At 65.5% G+C, this 15,325-nt stretch overlaps 7 protein-coding genes across 7 annotated transcripts; 4 read left to right on the top strand and 3 right to left on the bottom strand.

The window, feature by feature from the left end:
- Positions 1–30: 30 nt before the first annotated feature.
- V1510DRAFT_408947 (rab-GTPase-TBC domain-containing protein) lies at positions 31–3,141 on the bottom strand. The gene is made up of 2 exons (XM_066932505.1): positions 2,165–3,141; positions 31–2,134 (listed from the first exon to the last, which is right to left on the bottom strand). Exons 1-2 carry the CDS (start codon positions 2,707–2,709, stop codon positions 112–114), a joined length of 2,568 nt encoding a protein of 855 aa, XP_066791698.1. The 5' UTR covers positions 2,710–3,141; the 3' UTR covers positions 31–111.
- Positions 3,142–3,665: 524 nt separating this feature from the next.
- Positions 3,666–4,984, top strand: V1510DRAFT_408946 (Threonyl/alanyl tRNA synthetase). The gene has a single exon (XM_066932504.1). The coding sequence runs from the start codon at positions 4,022–4,024 to the stop codon at positions 4,925–4,927; it is 906 nt and encodes a 301-aa protein (XP_066791697.1). The 5' UTR covers positions 3,666–4,021; the 3' UTR covers positions 4,928–4,984.
- V1510DRAFT_408945 (mitochondrial 37S ribosomal protein mS45) lies at positions 4,870–6,275 on the bottom strand. Its single transcript, XM_066932503.1, has 2 exons — positions 5,622–6,275; positions 4,870–5,481 (listed from the first exon to the last, which is right to left on the bottom strand). Exons 1-2 carry the CDS (start codon positions 6,222–6,224, stop codon positions 5,023–5,025), a joined length of 1,062 nt encoding a protein of 353 aa, XP_066791696.1. The 5' UTR covers positions 6,225–6,275; the 3' UTR covers positions 4,870–5,022.
- Positions 6,276–8,908: 2,633 nt separating this feature from the next.
- V1510DRAFT_408940 (uncharacterized protein) lies at positions 8,909–10,684 on the top strand. The gene has a single exon (XM_066932502.1). It carries the CDS (start codon positions 9,002–9,004, stop codon positions 10,538–10,540), a length of 1,539 nt encoding a protein of 512 aa, XP_066791695.1. The 5' UTR covers positions 8,909–9,001; the 3' UTR covers positions 10,541–10,684.
- On the bottom strand, positions 10,561–12,794 carry V1510DRAFT_1366 (PhoD-like phosphatase-domain-containing protein). Its single transcript, XM_066930336.1, has 2 exons — positions 12,348–12,794; positions 10,561–12,316 (listed from the first exon to the last, which is right to left on the bottom strand). Exons 1-2 carry the CDS (start codon positions 12,420–12,422, stop codon positions 10,691–10,693), a joined length of 1,701 nt encoding a protein of 566 aa, XP_066791694.1. The 5' UTR covers positions 12,423–12,794; the 3' UTR covers positions 10,561–10,690.
- Positions 12,795–13,114: 320 nt separating this feature from the next.
- Positions 13,115–13,964, top strand: V1510DRAFT_408937 (ubiquinol-cytochrome C reductase hinge domain-containing protein). Its single transcript, XM_066932501.1, has 4 exons — positions 13,115–13,352; positions 13,556–13,640; positions 13,676–13,805; positions 13,838–13,964. Exons 1-4 carry the CDS (start codon positions 13,275–13,277, stop codon positions 13,899–13,901), a joined length of 357 nt encoding a protein of 118 aa, XP_066791693.1. The 5' UTR covers positions 13,115–13,274; the 3' UTR covers positions 13,902–13,964.
- On the top strand, positions 13,960–15,302 carry V1510DRAFT_408935 (guanine nucleotide-binding protein alpha-3 subunit). The gene is made up of 2 exons (XM_066932500.1): positions 13,960–15,055; positions 15,087–15,302. The coding sequence occupies exons 1-2, from the start codon at positions 14,085–14,087 to the stop codon at positions 15,184–15,186; spliced, it is 1,071 nt and encodes a 356-aa protein (XP_066791692.1). The 5' UTR covers positions 13,960–14,084; the 3' UTR covers positions 15,187–15,302.
- Positions 15,303–15,325: the final 23 nt, after the last annotated feature.

Raw genomic sequence — 15,325 nt, 5'->3', positions numbered from 1 at the left:
TGCCCGCGCGACCGCGCCCGGCCCTCATTCTCCGCAAGTGGAGTCGTGTTATACTAGAGACAAAACATGGTACCAGAATACAAAAAACACGCAGGATGCTATGCGACAAAACTACGACAGCATGTCGTCGACCGAGGGCGCGCGCGGCCGGGCCGCAGCGGCCTCGGCCCGGGACAGGTCCTCGACCTCGGCGCCGGCCAGGACGTCGCGGTCGTAGTCGCCGACGGCGTCGTCGTCGTCGTCGTCGTCGTCCGCGGTCGTGTTGGCCACGGACGTGTTGGCGGCGGCGGCGTTGGCCTCGGCCTGCTCGCGGGCCTGGCGCTCCATCTCGTCGATGCGGCGCTTGACCTCGCCCGCGACGCGCATCGAGTCCGAGACCAGGCTGTCAAAGAGGTCGCGCAGCGTGCCCTTCTCGCGGCCGCCCTTGGCGGGCAGCAGCTTGATGGACGCGGCGAAGTCGGCCGCGAAGAACTGCTCGAGCGCCTCGTCGGCCAGGACGACCATGCGGAACGTCGGCAGCGTGATGTGCAGCGGGTGCGACGGGTCGAGCGCGGCGTTGGCCTTGACCTTGCTCGAGCTCGCGCTCGCGCCCGACTCGACCGGCTCGATCAGGTTGTCGTCTTCGCCGTCGTCGGGCGACGCGTACTCGAACGCGCGCTTGATGAACGCGCTCACAGACGAGAGGTACTTGTCGCCGACGTCCAGCGGCTTGTCGTCGGTCAGGGACGAGTTCGGACTCGCCGCCGGCGACAGCGGGTCGGCCATGTTGCGCGTGATGTACAGCAGGCCCTCGGACATCTGGAGAATGCCCTCGCGGTCGACCTTGCCGTCGCCGTCCTCGTCGTAGATCTCGAAGAAGTAGGCCATGCTGGCCATAATGTCGCGCTGCATGATGCTGCCGAGCCCGGCGACGACGTCCTGCAGCGCCAGCGAGCCCCGCAGCTCCTCGTCCCAGCGGTGGAAGAGCCGGCGCTGGAAGTCGTGCGGCTCGCGCGCCCACCGCGCGATGCCGGCCAGGAACGCCTGGAAGGTCTCAAAGTCCATCGACGTCTGGACGGGCCCCAGCCCCAGCCGCGACGACTGCAGCGCCTGGTAGAAGCGGTCGTACACGATCGACAGCTGCGGCTGGCTCAGCCCGCCGACGTGGTGCAGGTTGCGCAGCTGCGTGCGCTTCGTGAACGACTCGATGCCCTCGAGCACGTGGTTCTTGTGCTTCTTGCGCTGCTCGGCGACCATGTCGTCCGTGATCACCGAGAACTCCTTGAACGCCACCACCATCAGCTCCTGGAACTTGGTCACGTTCCGCAGCTTCTCGTTGTGCGAGTTGGGGTGCGCCGAGTCGTCGAGCTTGGCAAAGTAGTCCTTCAGGATCGAGATGAACGCGCCGTCGTCGGACACGTCCAGGAGCTCCTCGCCGTTGATGCGCAGGATCGCGAGGCCGACCTGGAAGAGCACCTTGTTGCCCTCGAGGAAGAACACGTCGAGCACGCGGAACGCGTACGTCAGCGGCATCGAGTTGATGAACAGCGACAGGAACCACGGCAGCGACACCACCGACAGCTGGATGTCGGACTTGACCAGGTGGTCCCACAGGATCGGCATGGTCTTCTCGACGAGCGCCTCGAACACGCGCTGGTCGAGCAGCGTGCCGTACATGGTCTGCGAGTAGTAGCCCGGCAGCAGCGTGTCGCACAGCGTCGACAGGCACCAGAACGCCTGCTCCTCGTTCATGTAGATCAGCAGCGAGGCCACCACGATGTTCATGGCCTGGCAGTAGCCGACCTCGGGGTTGCGCCAGCTGTACATGGTCAGCACGCGGCGCAGCCGGTCGATGCCCTCGTCCGACTGGTAGGCCGGGTACTCGGGCAGCGACCGGTTGAGGTCCTTCTCGATGTCCTCGATCGCCATCGACTTGCGCCCGGCGTACTCCTTCTGCAGGCTCGTGTACAGGTTCGGGTTGGCCATGCGCTGGTAGATCGAGCCCGACGTGAGCTCCCAGATCTCGCCGCGGAGCCGGTTCGGCAGGCCGACCCGGATCAGCTTGTGGAACGTCTGCAGGCGCACGATCGTGATGTTGCGGCCGTGGTCCCGCATGTACTCGGCCCACAGGCGCATCTTGGACTTGTCCCGGAGCCTGCGTCAGCGGGTTCGGCGCCGCACCTACTTCTTGGCGTCGCCAGGGTACTTGAACAGCTGCCCGAGGCCGCCCTCGGGCACGTGCTCGCGCTTCTCGGCCAGCATGTACTCGGAGTAGACCGTGCCCAGGAACTTCTTGAGCGAGCGCATGTCGGCGACGCTGTCGCGCAGGTTCGCCTTGAGCCGGTCGCAGAACTGCTCGATCTGCGACCGCAGCCCGACGAACTGCAGGTTCAGCTTGAGCCCGTGGAACGTCGTCACCGACAGCGCAAACAGGTACGACTTGGACGCCATGCGCTCCACGCGCCGGATGCCGATCAGCGGCAGCACGAACGAGCAGATGTGCTCGTCCGTGGCCTCGAACACCAGGTGCGCCTCCGACAGGAACAGCCGGCCGGGGTAGTAGAAGTTTGACGACGCGATCGAGAACTCGGCCGAGATCTGCGCCTGCAGCGTCGCCGTGTCCGGCAGCCGGAACCGCTGCCGGAAAACCTGGTCCCGCGACGGCCGTTCGGACGGATCAAACAGCGAGAGCTGGGCCGCCTTGTTGCGGATGGTCGACAGCAGCGACATGATGCCGAATGTGTGTGCGCTTGCGTCGACGTTGGGAAGCGCTCGCGTCCGTCAGCGCGGCTGCGGCACGGATGGATTCGTCGGTCGGCGTCGCCACGCACTCGCGCGCGTCTGGATGGGTTGCTGAGCGCGCTGCCGCGGTCTGCGGAGCCTGGATCGCGTGCTGCGCCCGCGTCGTGGCCGATTGGCCTGCCAACTCGCTTGCGTCGCTGCGTGGACGCCTGGGTTGGTCGCGCGGACCGTGTGCTGCCGCGAGATATGGTGTGGGCCCGACGGCTGATCCCGGCTGTGCTCTCGGTGGTTGGACGGTCTGGGTGGGCTTGCGTGGGGCGAAAAGCCGCGGATAGCTGGGGACGGATACCGTGCTTTGATGGTGACCGTACCACCTAAATCGCCCTGTGCGGTCAGAGCGTGGGAGGAAGACGCCTGGGGAGGACGGTGGTGCGGCGGATGTGGCACGGGTGCAGCGCGGCTGGAGGTATATGGCAGAACACGCGCGCGGCGCGGCACGGACGGGACCAGGTCCGGGACCGGGCACGCCAGACGCCACGTCGCTATCGCACCGCCACGGCGGCGGTGTGCGCCGCGCGGCCGCCGCGGCGGTGCGGGCGGTGCGGGGCGGTGCGCGCTGGTGGCTTGGCGCGGGCGGTGCGGGGGCGCAGCACTGGGGCTGCAGGGGGCTGCGTTGCGGCCGCCTTGCGCCACGCGCACGGGCGCCGCGTGGCGCATTTCCGTTGCGCGTCTGCAGCTCGCGACCGGCTCGCAGTCAGAAGCCTCGCGACGGCCGGCAGCCATTGCGCTCGCGGCCGGCGCCCGCGTGTGCGCCGCGCACGGCCGTGGGCCAGGCCGCGATAAGCGGCCCTGGCACGTGACATAACACGTGACATAACACGTGACACAACACGTGACCTGCTTCTTTTCTTCCCCCCGGTCGCACGCTCGCACCACACACACCATGGTCACGTCCACCGTCGTCGGCGCGCTCGCTTGCCAGCTCGACTCGTATCAAAAGTCGCTCGACACCCAAGTGGTGTCGTGCCGGCCCGCGCCGGTCGCCCCGGCCAAGGGCAAGAAGAAGAAAGAGGCCGCGCCGGCCGAGGCCCAGTTCGAGCTCGAGCTCGAGGACACCATCATCTTCCCCGAGGGTGGCGGCCAGCCCGCGGACTTTGGCGTCATCCGCACGCCCGCCGAGGACGTGCGCGTGCACTGGGTTCGCCGCGACAAGCTCACAGCCCTGCATCGCGTCTCGACCGCCGTTGAGGCCGGCACGCCGGTCTCGCTCGAGCTCGACTGGCCGCGCCGGTTCGACCACATGCAGCAGCACAGCGGCCAGCACCTCATCTCGGCCGTGCTAGACATGCGTGAGATCCCCACGCTTGCCTGGGCACTCGGCGAGACCGTGTCGTACGTCGAGCTCCCCCGCAAGCTCACCGACGCCGAGATCGTCGAGGTCGAGGACCAGTGCAATGAGTACATCCGCCAGGGCCTCGATATCACGGTGGAGGTGCCCAACAAGGAGGACGTCAACACGACCAAGCTGCCGGACGACTACGACACCGAGCGCGGCATCCTGCGCGTCGTCCACATTGGCAATCTCGACAACAACCCGTGCTGCGGCACGCACCTCTCCAACACGCGCGAGATGAACTCAATCGTGCTCCTGCACCAGCAGGCCATCCGTGGTACCAACTCGCGGCTGCACTTTCTGATCGGCGACCGCGTGCGTCGCTTCGCGCGCGAGGCCAACGCGCAGATGCGCGCGACCGCATCCCACCTCTCCTGCATGCCCGACGAGATCGGCGCCCGCGTTGAGGCCCTTGAGAAGAAGCTGCGCGCGGCCACCAAGAGCGAGAAGGCGCTGGTCGAGGACATGGCCGCGGCTGACGCCGAAGCTGCCGACGCCGAGCTCGCGGCAGCCGGCAAGGCGTACATCTACCGCCGCCGCGGCGGCTTTGAGTACTTCAACGCGGTCCAACGCAAGCTCAGCCCGTTCAAGGGCTTCCTCGTGCTGGCCTCGGGCACGCCCGGTGCACCTGGCGAGCTCATGGTGCTTGCCAACGAGTCGGCTACGCCGACGACCGAGGTCGCCGACAAGATCAAGGCCGTCGTTTCCGGTGTCCAGGGCGGCGCCGGCACGCCCAAGCGCTGGCAAGGCAAGGTCCCCGAGTGGCACGAAAGCCAGATTGACGAGCTGGCCGCGCTCATGAAGGCGCTCTGAACCGGCCCGGCCGTAGCTAGATAAGAATACAATTGCGCGATGCTACAATATCAAAAACGTGAATGTATGTACAGTGCGGCGTGCCGCGGGAGAGTCTATGCGTACGACAGGCGACCGTGGCTGTCAAAGCACACCTTGCGGTACTTCTTACGGTCGTCTCGGCTGGCACCGTACCGGTAGCCGACCTCACCGGCCTTGGCCGGCGTGCACTTCCACTCGAACCGGCCGCTCTTGACAACGACAGCGTTGTCCTTGGCCTTTGTGGTCTTGGTGCCCTCCATGTTCTTGTCGAGAATCTCGTGAGCGCTCTGAATCTTCCAGAACTTGGCCGCATCGCTCGCCGTAAACTCCTCGCTCTCCTCGACGGTGACAAACGTCGACTGCTGCGTAATTGGCGGCATGATGATCTCCGACGTCTTCTCCGTGCCCTGGCGGTCCGCCTGCGAGCCAATGCGGCCGGGGCCGTACAGAACCGAGTCCAGACGCGCCCGCGTCACCGGCAGCATGTCGTACATGCGATCCGCAAACACCTTGAGGTCGCCCTCGATCAGGTTCTGGCCGTTAGCAGTGTCCTGCACTCAAAGAGCAGACGACAGTTCAGAACAAAATTTTCAAACCACGTAGGAGTCTTCAAGACTAATCGAATTTTTTTTTATCTCATCATTTGCGCCCGCCTGCTCAGATGTTGGCTTACCTTGCTTTCCCACTCGCGCTCGATAGCTGCCAGCTTCAGCACAGCCTCGACGCGCTCGATTTTGACGCCGTACATCGACGACACCTGACGGATAGGCATTTTCTTCTCTGTCGCGGCCGCAATGATGTGCTGCTTGAGCTCGTCGCTCAACAGGAATGACGTCTTCGTGTGCTCATTCTGCGGGAACGGGTAGTAATTGACCTCGTCCGGGCGACGCGCGCGAATGCGCTTGCCGCCGGGCGCCCGCCGCTGCGCCATGTTGAGCTCGCGGCCGACGATGCTTGACCGCGAGTAGTCAAAGTAGTTGGGCACATGGTTCTTCGGCGGGTAGTAGTACACCGATGAGGTGTGGTCACCCTTGACGTCCTTCGGTCCGAGCCACTCAAGCATCTGCAGGCGCGGCAGCGTCTTGCGCTTGGCGTCGGCGTCGGCGTGTGTCAATGGCGACTGCCGGTTGTAGGCACTGGGGCCAGGACCGGGGTAGTTTCGGCGCTGACCGGCCTGCGGCGCGGCCGCAAAGACCGCACCGAGAACGGTGGGAACTGCCGCGCCCGCACCGGGGCGGGCGAGCGCGCAGCGATGCGGATGGCCGAGCAATGCCATGCCGAAGTCGAGTTCAGTCGTCGTCGGATGAGGGACTGCCGCAGAAAATTTTGGCGCAGAAAAGTTTGCGGCGCGCGCATACCCTAGCCCCATTCAAGGCAACCCTAGGGTCTCGCGGCTAGGCACATAGCGCGCATGTACAGCGCCGCGTGACTGTTGCTGCCGCAAACCGCACGCTGTGCCGCGTCTGTGCTCCCTTGCGCGCCGTCCACCGGCGGCGCGCCTATAAAGCAGAAATTTTCTCGCGCCGACAGGTTCTTTTTCTTTTCTTTTCTCATGATTCTTCCAACGTTTTTCGTTGTTCATGATGAAAACCAGGCGTAGCTATCGGACACGGTTCTCCCGGCTCGCCGGAGTTAGGACTGTCTTTGATGAAAGCGTTCGGCGCACCTTCTTGTTACATTGACGGACGCCATGGTACTTTCTGATCCAATCACTACGTTGGAGATCATCCGGCATATAGCCGCGTAGACAGCACGCGCAACGTGCTAGCCTCGTCAAAAGCTGGCGAAGTAGCAGGGACAATCCCAAGACAGCAGGACGATCACATGCGTCTGCTGGCTGCACGCGTACCGGCTGTCCGGGCAGAGGACACGAACAGACTGGCGGCTCGCCGAGGGCTAGCCGAGCGCTCTGCACGTGATACCCGGGTGCGACCGGGAGCGGGGGAGTCGGCAGTGTACCCCGCAGTGGGTCGCAGGAGACGTACCCGGGGCGGTTGGTCGAAGACGCGTGCTCGGATGTGCGCGAGCCGGGCGCCGTACCTGCGCCTGGTAGGGTTACGTAACCCTAAAGCAGTCCTACTGCAGCGCTGCTGCAGCGCTGCGTCACTCACCGGCGTCGGCTGCAGCCGCTCGGAGCGCGCGGGCGGTGCAGCGTAGTTGGCTGCAGCGGCATGCTGCCGGTGCGGCCAACGGGCTCAGTCGCGTGTGCCGGTACCGTTACAGCAGCACAGCCCTCGCGGCGGCGGTACAACCGCCGGAGTGTGCCCGCGCGGCGCGGCGCGTGGCGTCCTCGCTAGCGCGGCGTTTATAAGTGCGGTCTACGCCGGACAAACCATCAACCCAGTACGACAGGTGGACCGGCCAGGCGCTTCAGTGCGCAACCGCAACGCGAGATCGCACCGCGGATTGGCCAGGGCCGTAACCGGCTGGTAGAGCGAACGGGCGGCAGGCGCCGGGGCAGCGGAGCGGTCGCCGTCGACTGCTACGTGCTAAGCGCAGCCGCTGGCATGCGCCGCGTAGCGCGTGCCTGCTGCCCGGACATAATTTCGTAGCGACTAGCACGGCCGAGCGATAGAGCTAGGGGCCTGGCTGCCGTCAGGCGCTAGGTGGCGGCTGTGCGACCGCCTGGTGCGTTCTGGCACCCGGTGTAGTGTACGTGGCGGATTGCAGTCGGCAATGGTGGCGGCCGAGCGGGCCGAGGGCAGTGTGCTCGGCAGCGACGGCTGCTGCGAAGTGCCCCGCAGGCGTGCACGCGGACAGGAACAGCTGCACGGCTGGGGCCACGCGCCGGGCGACGCAGGCGGCGGGCGCGCGTCGGGGCCGCGGACTCGCTGTTCAAGTCAGTTGGCGCCCAGGCTGGCGGCCTGGCGCCGCGCACCGCGCACCTTGGCGCGTGAGCTGCCCGTACGCGAGAGTGCCGTTCCGCTCCGCGTCCCCGACGCTGCGCACCGGAGCCGGCCCCGCGTCCCCGGAAAACTGCCAGCCGGTGAGCGGGTCCAGGCACAAGAGGACGGCTCGGAGCCGCCGGCCCGCGGACGCCGGGCGACCGAGCAGCTGCACGCGACACATTTGGGCTAGCTTTAGCGGTCGGATTAACTCCCCCGTCCTAGGGCTGCAGTTCGACTGCCTGATTGGCGCCGCACTACGGCTGCACAACCAAAAAGACCACTAGTGGCCGCCGGCAAGACAAACATGGCGTAGCGCGGCCCCATAAATTAGCGCTTGACTACTGTCGGTAGAAACTTTTTCCGCGGGGCGGCCGTACGACTGGTCGACGTCATGCGTCTCGGCGGGGCGCGCCTGCGGCCGTGCAGCAACAGCAGCCACCGGGACGCCGGAGCCCGGGTGCTCGCCCGGCACGGCTCCGCGCGGGCGACCCCGGGCCGCCACCGGTCGCGTGCTAGCAGTGGCCAGGGGGGGCGTCGACGAGGCGCCTCGGAACGGTTCGGGGCCTGGCCGCACTCCAGCCGACGGCCAGCGGCAGCGGCGGATATACCCTGCGCCACATGTGGCGCATACCCTCTCAGCGGCCTGCCTCCGGACCGCTCTCCGCGCTGCACCGCCACACCGTCTCCGGCCATTGTACCTCCGCGTACTCCCCGTGCCGGCGAAAACTCTATTTAGCCTTTTCCCGATACGGCCTTTCCCCATTCATTCGGCCGCGCCCACGTTAACCCCTCCATTTCCCCTCGTCCACTCCACAGTCTTGCCCGCAGTGCAGGGCCCGCGCCGGCCGCCTCCTTCCTTGTTCGCTCGCGCGCCAAATTTTATTTCCGCTTTTTAGCTGCCTAAAGCAGCCGTAGAGCCTAGCCGCCGGAACTATCTATATATGGCTAGCATATCCCACTAGCGTCTGGCTTACCTACCACCGTCGTCTGCACGCAACTCCAGACAATCTCGACCTCGTCCCCGGCCCGTAGCGCTATATATTCCGGGCGGCCCGCAACACACTCTTCAGCTTCGAGCACTTGGCAGACAGTACCCGTCCCTCAGACCGACCCCTACAACCTCAGGCCCCCGCCCGACAAGCCAATTGCAACACACTCCCTCAAAATGTCCGAATTCATTGGAGCTCTGGACTGCGGCACCACGTCGGCCCGGTTCATCATCTTTGACAAGGCTGGCAAGCCGCACGCCACTCACCAGATCGAGTTTGCCCAGCTGTACCCGCATGCCGGCTGGCACGAGCAGGACCCCGAGGAGATCTTCGGCTCGTGCGCTACCTGTATCGAGAAGGCGACCGAGGAGTTCATTTCCCAGGGCCACAAGGCCTCGGACATTAAGGCCATCGGCATCACCAACCAGCGTGAGACCACGCTGGTGTGGGACAAGACCACTGGCAAGGCTGTCTACAACGCCATTGCCTGGCCCGACACCCGCACGTCGCGCATGGTCCACCAGTACAAGGCCAAGGAGGGCTTCGAGAAGCTGCCGGAGATCGCCGGTATCCCGCTGTCGACGTACCCGTCGTGCATGAAGCTCGTCTGGATCCTCAAGAACGTCAAGGCCGCTCGCGAGGCCCACGAGGCCGGCAACCTCATGTTCGGCACCGTCGACACCTGGCTCGTCTACAAGCTGACTGCCGGTGCCAAGTACGTGACTGACACGACCAACGCCACCCGTACCATGTTCCTCGACATCACCAAGCTCGAGTACTCGGACTTCGCCATCGACTTCTTTGGTGTCCGTGGCGTGCTGCTGCCCGAGATTGTGTGCTCGGCGGACGAGGAGGCCTACGGCACTGTCACTGAGGGTCTGCTGGCCGGCACCCGCATCGCGTCGTGCCTGGGTGACCAGTCGGCTGCTCTCGTCGGCCAGCGCGCGTTCTCGCCCGGCATGTCCAAGAACACGTACGGCACCGGTCTGTTTGTGCTCTACAACACCGGCGAGTCGCCCGTTTTCTCGAAGAACGGCCTGCTGACCACTGTCGGCTACCACTTCAAGGGCCACAAGCCCGTCTACGCGCTCGAGGGCTCGATCGCTGTCGGCGGCTCGGCTGTCAAGTTCCTGCGCGACAACCTGAAGCTGATCAACGACTCGGACGAGATCGGCCAGTACGCCGCTAAGGTCCCCCACTCGGGCGGAGTCGTCTTCGTCACTGCCTTCTCGGGTCTCTTCGCGCCTTACTGGATCGACGACGCCCAGGGAACCATCTTCGGTGTCACCCACTACACCAAGCGTGAGCACATCTGCCGCGCCACCATCGAGGCTACCTGCTTCCAGACCAAGGCCGTCCTGGACGCCATGCAGAAGGACTCTGGCCACGAGATGAAGTCGCTCAACGTCGACGGCGGCATGTCCAACTCGGACATCTGCATGCAGATCCAGTCGGACATCATCGGCATGGAGGTTGTCCGTCCCGAGTACCGCGAGACCACGGCGCTCGGCGCCGCCCTCGCCGCCGGCTACGCTGTTGGCGTCTGGCCGTCGTTCGACGACCTCCGCCAGATCAACACCACTGGCCAGACCATCTTCAACCCTAAGATCGAGGAGCCCGCCCGCGCCAAGTCGTACTCGCTGTGGGAGCGCGCTGTTAAGATGTCGGCCGGCTGGGTCCAGGTCGACGAGCAGTCGTCGGTCAGCTCCGAGTAACGGGTTACGGAGTAACGGGTTACGAAGCTGTACTATTCCCATCATCATGTCATGTCTGTCCTTTGGGGTTTTTGGATTGCTTGCCATCTGTGTCATTTAGAATCCTTTGTCGGTCGATAGTTTGTACAATTATTTATTCATGAACTGCAATCAGGGCGCGCGCAGCGCGCGGCGCGCTCGGCGGCCGGGGACCTGGACGTGTGTTACCGGGCCGCCGTGGCCGCTCGGCCGGGTGACGGCTTCGGCGGCGATCTGGTGCCACGGCGCCGGGCGCGACGTTACCCGGTGCTCCCACACCTTGGCGCCGTCCACGTGCAGCTCGTACGTGAGCTCCGGCACGTCCAGGTCTGTGTCGACGGCAACGTGGCCGATCTTGTGGTTGCCGTCAGGGAAATACGCGATGGTGATGTCCTCGAGGTCCTTCTGGACGTGGGTCCGGATCGGGATGTAGAACTGGTTGAGCGGGCTGGCCGAGTACTCGTACACCGTGCGGGCGTCGTCGTCCTCGTCGGCCGTTCCAGCGACGTCGGGGTGGGGAAACTTGATGGCGGCAGCCTCGTGGCGGTCGCCAGAGAGGACGATCACGTTGCCGGCGTCCCACATCTTGTGGAGCACGGTCGCGCGCTCGTGCAGGTAGCCGGCCCAGGTGTCCAGGCGGTCAATGCCACGCCAGTTTTTTGTGAAGGGGCAGGACGAGACCACGATCTTGAACGGCGCGTCGCGAACATCGTCGAGCCATGCCAGCAGGTCCGCCAGCTGCTCGGCGCCGAGCATGCTCTTGCCAGGGCCGTCCTCGGCGTGATTCAGCGACCGATACGAACGCGTGTCCATCAAGAAGAACGGCACGCCTTGGCGCTCGAACGCGTAGTACGTCACGTTCGGCCGCAGCGGCTCCGGATTGGCCGCGTGCTGGTACAGCTTCCAGGCGTCGATTGCCGGCGTGTACAGCGCGACATTGAGCGGATCGTAGTCGTTGATGATCTCGTGGTCGTCAAAGACGTGCACGGTCGGCAGCTGATTGAAACCGGTATGGCGCAGATCCGAGTAGACCTGGCGGTAAAGGCGCCGGTAAGCCTCCGTGTCGGTGCCCATCAGCTTGGGCACGTCGGCGTATGTAAAGTCGCCCAGGAACAGAAAGAACTCAGCCCGCTGGCGCAGCGCCTCGTAGATCCGGTAGCCGGCCACCTGGAGAGGGTGGTCGAGCAGGTTGTAAGGAAAGTGCGCCTTGATACACGACGTGACCAGGAAGCGGAACTGGCCGCGGCCGCGCGGCGCCGTCCGGAACACGCCTGAGTCGTCGCCGACCGCGTACCAGTACTCGGTGTCCGGCGCCAGCGGCGCCAGCGTCACGCCGGTCGTACAATCGGTTGCCGCCGGCAGCACGCCGAGCGAGAATGGCACGACCGCGTCCAGGCGTTCACCGGCCGGCCCTGCGCGCCCGTACACAACGACGGGGCCGGGCGCGGTGCACGACCGCACGACAAGCCGCGCCTCCGTCTCGGTGACGTAGCCGACGCGCGCAAACTCCAGGTCGGTCTCGGCGTAGAAGTAGTACGACCGGTAGATAAAATCGGTCGCAAGCGCGACCAGGACCACGTTGATAACCACGGTCGCCGCCGTCAGCCGGCGGCGCGCCCGCGACGACACGTCCGGCAGGCCGCCCACCAGCACCGACAGACGCCAGCGTGGCGTGCGGCGGCGGGCCAGCAGCGCCGCCGTGGCCGCGTACAGGGCCCCGCCCGTGTAGATCAGGTACGGCAGCACGCTCGAAGGCACCTGGGGTCAGCGCGCTCCGCGGACTACTCACCCATCGCAGAAAGAGGTACGTGCCGGCGCGTACCAAAAACGACGCAAACACGCAGATCGCCGCAACAGCGCTCATGGGGGCTGCTTGATAGCCTGGAGGCAAATTGTTTGATACGACTCGCAGAATTGTCGCCGCGTCTGTGCGGGTGGCAGATGGGCCGATCTTGCTGGGGGTCGGTGGGAACGCGTCCTCCGGCGGCCAGTACACGCTATATATGCCGGAACCGATTCGCACGTACTACTGCGGCCGGTGAAGCTGAATCGCGGCCGTTGCACGGCGCGCCGGCGGGCCTTAGCTGTGCAGCCACTGCCGAAATGACGCGCGCTTGTGCCGGATCTGTCGAACGCGCGAGGCACGGTGGCTGACAGCTACCCCTGCACGAGTGCGCGTACGCTGGGGCAGATAGGGCTGCAAGTCGCCGACAGGGGGGCGTGCGAACAGTCACGTGAAATATTCTCCGGTCGGGCGCACGGCCAATCAGGGCGCAGCCATTTGCGGCCAATCAGCGGCAGCAAGGATCGGCGTGCCGCGCGACGGCTGCGCCGCGAGTGTCGCGCGGCGGTGCGGTTATGCGCGATCCCGGGCGCCGCCGGCGTGCTCGCAACGGCGCAGCAGTCGCCGCGTCGGTCTGACGGCCTTGCGGGCACTCGGCGGCCGGCGGCAGTGGCGGCGTCGGGGCGACGGCGGCGAGACGGCGGCCACACAGCAGCCAGCCGGCGGCGCAGGCCCGGCCGGCCGACGCCGCGTGGCGCGGCAGTTGCAACCACAAGCCCCACAGTTTGCACACTTGTGCCATGCGTTCTCGCCCGTCGTCGCGCTACACCCACCAACCACAGGAGTCACTTTATAATTTTGCACACTGCGAGACCTTGAAATTCTGCTCTATCCATTTTTTTCCTGGAAACGAATCTATCGCATCTAGACACAATGCAGTCAATCACATCCCTGTTCTCGGAGTTCCTGGAAACCCTGTCGGCGCCGGTCGTGTGCGAGGAGCCTGTCGAGGTAGGCAGCGGCGCGATGGATGCGGCAGCAAATTTTTGCCGGCGGACCGGGTGCACGCGGCGGACGGCGCACGCGGGCGTGGGCGTGGCGGAGCGGCCGGCTGGTGCGGCAACGGCCGCGCACACCGGCGGCCCGGCCGCGTGCCCGTCTGGCCGCGTCGCCGGCCATCCCGTCCGTCCCCAATTGGACCTGCTGACCCCCAGGACGTCGAGGAGGAGGCCGAGGCCGAGGAGGAGGAAGAGGAGGAGGACGAGGAGCCCGAGGACACGTTCCCCGCCATCCAGGCTGGTACGTAGCCCGTCCGGGCGTGCTGACCCCCGCAGAGTGCGCCGAGACCAAGGTCTGCCACCCGTTCAAGCACCACTTCGACGAGTGCGTCGAGCGCGTGACCAAGGCCATGGAGGCCGACGACTACGAGGAGCAGGAGCACAAGGAGGACTGCATTGAGGAGTTGTAAGTAGGCGTCGTGGGCGCGCTAACGGCAGCTTCCACCTGCAGCACTGCGTGACCGAGTGCGCCGCGCCGCTGCTGTTCAAGACGCTCAAATAAGCGTGCGGCATGGCGTCGAGTGTATCATGTTAATTAGTATGAATAAAATCTAATTAGACCTCACCGTCAGCTGACGTCGCGGTGATCGGCCGCTCGATCGTCGCGTGGCCCCGGCCGAATCTGGCGACGGCCACCGAGCACACACTCTCAAAAAGTCGGCCGGCGCCAGATCCCAGCACAAGCATGGGCAACTGCTGGAGCTCGGACTACGGCGGTCTCGCCGAGGAGAAGGAGCGGTCGGCCCAGATCGACCGCGAGATCGAGCGCGAGCGCAAGACGCTGCGCAACGAGTGCAAGCTGCTGCTGCTCGGCTCGGGCGAGTCGGGCAAGTCGACCATCATCAAGCAGATGAAGATTATCCACCAGAACGGCTTCACGACGGCGGAGCTCAAGGCGTACCGGCCGGCGATCTACCGCAACGTCGTCGACGCGGCGATCAACCTGATCGACGGGCTGGACCAGCTCGGCCTGCGTCTGTACGACCCGCTGAACGGCGTGCACGTCGAGCGGCTGCGCGCGCTGCGCAACGTATGCGTGCTCGAGCCGGACGACGTGCCGGCCGCGCTGGCCGCTGCCGAGGCCGTCTACGGCGACCGCGCCATGAACGGCCTGCTCGACCGCCGCAGCGAGTTCTACCTGATGGACTCGGGCGTGTACTTCCTCGACGCCGTCAAGCGCCTGTCGCGGCGCAACTACGTGCCCACGGTCGACGACGTCCTGCGCGCGCGCGTCAAGACCACCGGCATCCACGAGACCCATTTCTCGATGGGCCAGCTGCACATCAACATGCTCGACATCGGCGGCCAGCGCAGCGAGCGCAAGAAGTGGATCCACTGCTTCGAGGGCGTCACGTCGATCCTGTTCTGCGTCGCGCTCTCCGAGTACGACCAGGCCCTGATCGAGGACGACAGCCAGAACCGCATGGCCGAGAGCCTGGTGCTGTTCGACAGCATCGTCAACTCCAAGTGGTTCCAGCGGTCGAGTCTGATCTTGTTCCTCAACAAGATCGACATCTTCCAGGAAAAGATCCACCGGGTGCCGCTCGAGGACTACTTTCCGGCCTACGTCGGCGGGCCCGACCTGGCCAACGCGACCAAGTTCATGTTGTGGAACTACACCGAGCGCAACCGCTCGGGCCTGACCATATACCCGCAGTAAGTACCTGCCTGGCCCTGCTGACCCCAGTCTGACCCAAGCCACCAACACCTCCAACATCCGCGTGGTCTTCACGGCCGTACGCGAGACCATCGTCCAAAATACGCTGCGCGACTCGGGCATGGTCTAGTCTTGTACAGTAATAAACGTCCCCCGCACTTGCCAGCTGCGCGCCAGCTAGCGGCGCCGCCAGCGGCGCCCGGCGGCAACGCGCGCCGACGCGCTCGGGCGCGACGTAGACGCCTTGGCTGCCGATCGCCGCCGTGGGT

This window comes from Dipodascopsis tothii (genome assembly GCF_038497935.1).
Source record: "Dipodascopsis tothii strain CBS 759.85 unplaced genomic scaffold V1510scaffold_1, whole genome shotgun sequence".
Lineage (NCBI taxonomy): Eukaryota > Fungi > Ascomycota > Lipomycetes > Lipomycetales > Lipomycetaceae > Neoaidaea > Neoaidaea tothii.
This window is presented reverse-complemented; position numbering and strand designations above follow the sequence as displayed.

What these genes read in the sequence shown, in the direction of transcription:
- V1510DRAFT_408947 (XM_066932505.1), bottom strand. Translation starts at nt 2,709, where the DNA reads ATGTCGCTGCTGTCGACCATCCGCAACAAGGCGGCCCAGCTCTCGCTG. An exon ending in TACCCTGGCGACGCCAAGAA is followed by an intron (nt 2,135 to 2,164) that starts GTAGGTGCGGCG and finishes CCGCTGACGCAG; the next exon opens with GCTCCGGGACAAGTCCAAGA.
- V1510DRAFT_408946 (XM_066932504.1), top strand. Translation starts at nt 4,022, where the DNA reads ATGCAGCAGCACAGCGGCCAGCACCTCATCTCGGCCGTGCTAGACATG.
- V1510DRAFT_408945 (XM_066932503.1), bottom strand. Translation starts at nt 6,224, where the DNA reads ATGGCATTGCTCGGCCATCCGCATCGCTGCGCGCTCGCCCGCCCCGGT. An exon ending in AGCGCGAGTGGGAAAGCAAG is followed by an intron (nt 5,482 to 5,621) that starts GTAAGCCAACAT and finishes GCTAACGGCCAG; the next exon opens with AACCTGATCGAGGGCGACCT.
- V1510DRAFT_408940 (XM_066932502.1), top strand. Translation starts at nt 9,002, where the DNA reads ATGTCCGAATTCATTGGAGCTCTGGACTGCGGCACCACGTCGGCCCGG.
- V1510DRAFT_1366 (XM_066930336.1), bottom strand. Translation starts at nt 12,422, where the DNA reads ATGAGCGCTGTTGCGGCGATCTGCGTGTTTGCGTCGTTTTTGGTACGC. An exon ending in CGTACCTCTTTCTGCGATGG is followed by an intron (nt 12,317 to 12,347) that starts GTGAGTAGTCCG and finishes CGCTGACCCCAG; the next exon opens with GTGCCTTCGAGCGTGCTGCC.
- V1510DRAFT_408937 (XM_066932501.1), top strand. Translation starts at nt 13,275, where the DNA reads ATGCAGTCAATCACATCCCTGTTCTCGGAGTTCCTGGAAACCCTGTCG. An exon ending in TGTGCGAGGAGCCTGTCGAG is followed by an intron (nt 13,353 to 13,555) that starts GTAGGCAGCGGC and finishes GCTGACCCCCAG; the next exon opens with GACGTCGAGGAGGAGGCCGA. An exon ending in GTTCCCCGCCATCCAGGCTG is followed by an intron (nt 13,641 to 13,675) that starts GTACGTAGCCCG and finishes TGACCCCCGCAG; the next exon opens with AGTGCGCCGAGACCAAGGTC.
- V1510DRAFT_408935 (XM_066932500.1), top strand. Translation starts at nt 14,085, where the DNA reads ATGGGCAACTGCTGGAGCTCGGACTACGGCGGTCTCGCCGAGGAGAAG. An exon ending in GGCCTGACCATATACCCGCA is followed by an intron (nt 15,056 to 15,086) that starts GTAAGTACCTGC and finishes TGCTGACCCCAG; the next exon opens with TCTGACCCAAGCCACCAACA.